The sequence below is a fragment of the Rhincodon typus genome, chromosome 21, assembly GCF_021869965.1.
Source record: "Rhincodon typus isolate 14 chromosome 21, sRhiTyp1.1, whole genome shotgun sequence".
NCBI classification, from domain to species: Eukaryota; Metazoa; Chordata; class Chondrichthyes; order Orectolobiformes; family Rhincodontidae; genus Rhincodon; species Rhincodon typus.
In genome coordinates this window covers 5,619,287-5,621,260 of record NC_063352.1, presented here as the reverse complement: position 1 = coordinate 5,621,260, position 1,974 = coordinate 5,619,287, and the positions used below count along the sequence as shown (strand labels likewise).

At 54.1% G+C, this 1,974-nt stretch overlaps 1 protein-coding gene across 3 annotated transcripts in view; it reads right to left on the bottom strand.

Moving 5' to 3' along the window:
- The window catches only part of ercc4 (excision repair cross-complementation group 4), a 32,175-nt gene extending 31,835 nt beyond the window's left edge, over window positions 1–340 (bottom strand). For all 3 annotated transcript variants that reach the window (XM_048609798.1, XM_048609799.1, XM_048609800.1), the window contains exon 1: window positions 132–340. In XM_048609798.1, coding sequence (XP_048465755.1) covers window positions 132–305 — 174 coding nt within the window. In that variant the 5' untranslated portion in view covers window positions 306–340. The remainder of the gene's footprint in view (window positions 1–131) is intronic.
- Between the last annotated feature and the right edge of the window lie 1,634 nt (window positions 341–1,974).

Genomic DNA, 1,974 nt, shown 5'->3' with positions numbered 1-1,974 from the left:
GGGGGGGGGAGATAGAGCGGGGAGGGTGGGTGTGTGGGGGAGAGGAGGAGGAGGAAGGTTCTGGGGGTGGGGGTGGGGGTGGGGGGAGACGTGAGGGACTGAGGGCAGGGCAGGCCCAGGCTCTATCTTACCTCCTCGGCAACACCGGTGTTGAGCACCAGGACCAGGTTCCCGGGGTCACTGTATAACTTGAGGAAGTTGAAGAGAATCCTGTCCACCCCCATGCCCTTGGCCATGATGACCAACCCATCTTCATGAAATAAATCCAGGAAGATCTGGCTCTCGTGCTCCAGGAGAGGAGTCATGTTCCCCGGACCTCCGTTCACCCCTAAGGCCGATAACGGCCCTCCGCCGCCGCCGCCATCTGTCGGTCGGCGGCCGCATCGACGCTGCCCTCCACCGCCACCGCCACCTGCTGGTTGGCGGCCACATCGACGCCTCCCTCCATCTCCACCGCCACCGCCATCTGCTGGTTGGCAGGGGCCTCTTTCCTCCTGGCCTGAGGAGATCGCTGGAGTTCAGAAGAACGTCTCACAGAATGTAGCAGTCCAGCGGCAGGCCATTCGGCCCCTTGTGCCTGTACTGGGTTTTCTGAAAAAATACTGCCCAATTCGGAAATTTAACCACAGAGAAACATTTTATTGACTTTAAAGCACAGGGTGACCGACTCTGGGGGCAGTGGGGAGAGTGCGGTGCTGGTGAGGGTGGGCCAGAATGTTGAGTGGTGTGGGTAGAGTGGACATGGAGAAGATGTTACCGCGAGTAGGAGAGACCTGGACCTGAGGGCACAGCCTCAGGCTGAAGGGACAACTCTTTCGAACTGAGTTGAGGAGGAATTTCTTCAGCCAGAGGGTGGTGAATCTGTTCAACTATTGCTGCAGGGTGCTGTGGAGGCCAAGTCATTGAGTTAAGACAGAGATAGATGGGCTCTTGGTTATTAGGGGGAGTCAAGGGTTACGGGGGGAAAGGCAGGAGAATGGGGTTGAGAAACATATTAACTTTGATTGAATGGCAACACAGACATGATGGGCTAAATGTCCTAATTCTTCTCCCGTATCGTATCGTCTTATGGTGTAAGATTAAAAACAAATTCAGGGCCAATGAATGGGAAGGATTTGGATCAAGAATGGAAATTGCTGGAAAAGCTCAGCAGGTCTGGCAGCATCTGTGGAGAGAAGTCAGAGTTAACGTTTCAGGTCCAGTGACCCTTCCTCAGAACTGGTGGTAGTCAGGAAAATGTCAGTTTTTGTGCAGGAGATAAGATGGGGGGAGGGGGTCAGGAGTAAATGACAGGTGGGCATCAGCATCCACAGTTTTTTTGGGTTTTATTAACAATTCGAGTGTTGTTCATAACATGGCCAAAAAGGTTATCGCTGGCATGTGGTCCTGGAGGGGGTGAGGGGGGACTGACACCATTGTTAGTGAGACTGTAGGGACTGTCAAAGGGGAGATTGGTTCAGTGCCCAGGCCGTGGGGGGTGGGGGAGGGGGTTGGTGGGAGTGGGGGGCAGGTCAGGCTGGTAGCAGTGGGCAATGGGAGATGTCGGTAACACCACAGGAGCTGAGATTTTGGCTTGGTTGGTATCCAGTCTATGGGGATGGGGTAAACTGGGGTTGGGGGTGGGGCTCAGTTGAGAAGCCCATGGGAGGGTGTGTGTGTTTGGTGTTTAGGTGGTGAGGGCATGGGAGACGGGGGGGATGGGGAATGATGGTGGAATGGGGTAGGATTTCTGTCCAGACTGTGGGAGAAGGGGGGTGTGGGTGTCTGTTAGTACTGCACATGTCTCCCTGATAGTCGTTTCTCGTGATGTCTCCAAAAATACAGGACAAGCAACGTTCCAGCATCCAGGACCCTGAGACAGCGGACAATTCCCTCAACAGTCCTGGAAAGTCTGGGATGGTTGCTGGATGTACTGCATCTCTCCTGCACTTCCTGTGTTTATATTATGAAAAGACTTTTATTTACATAGCACTT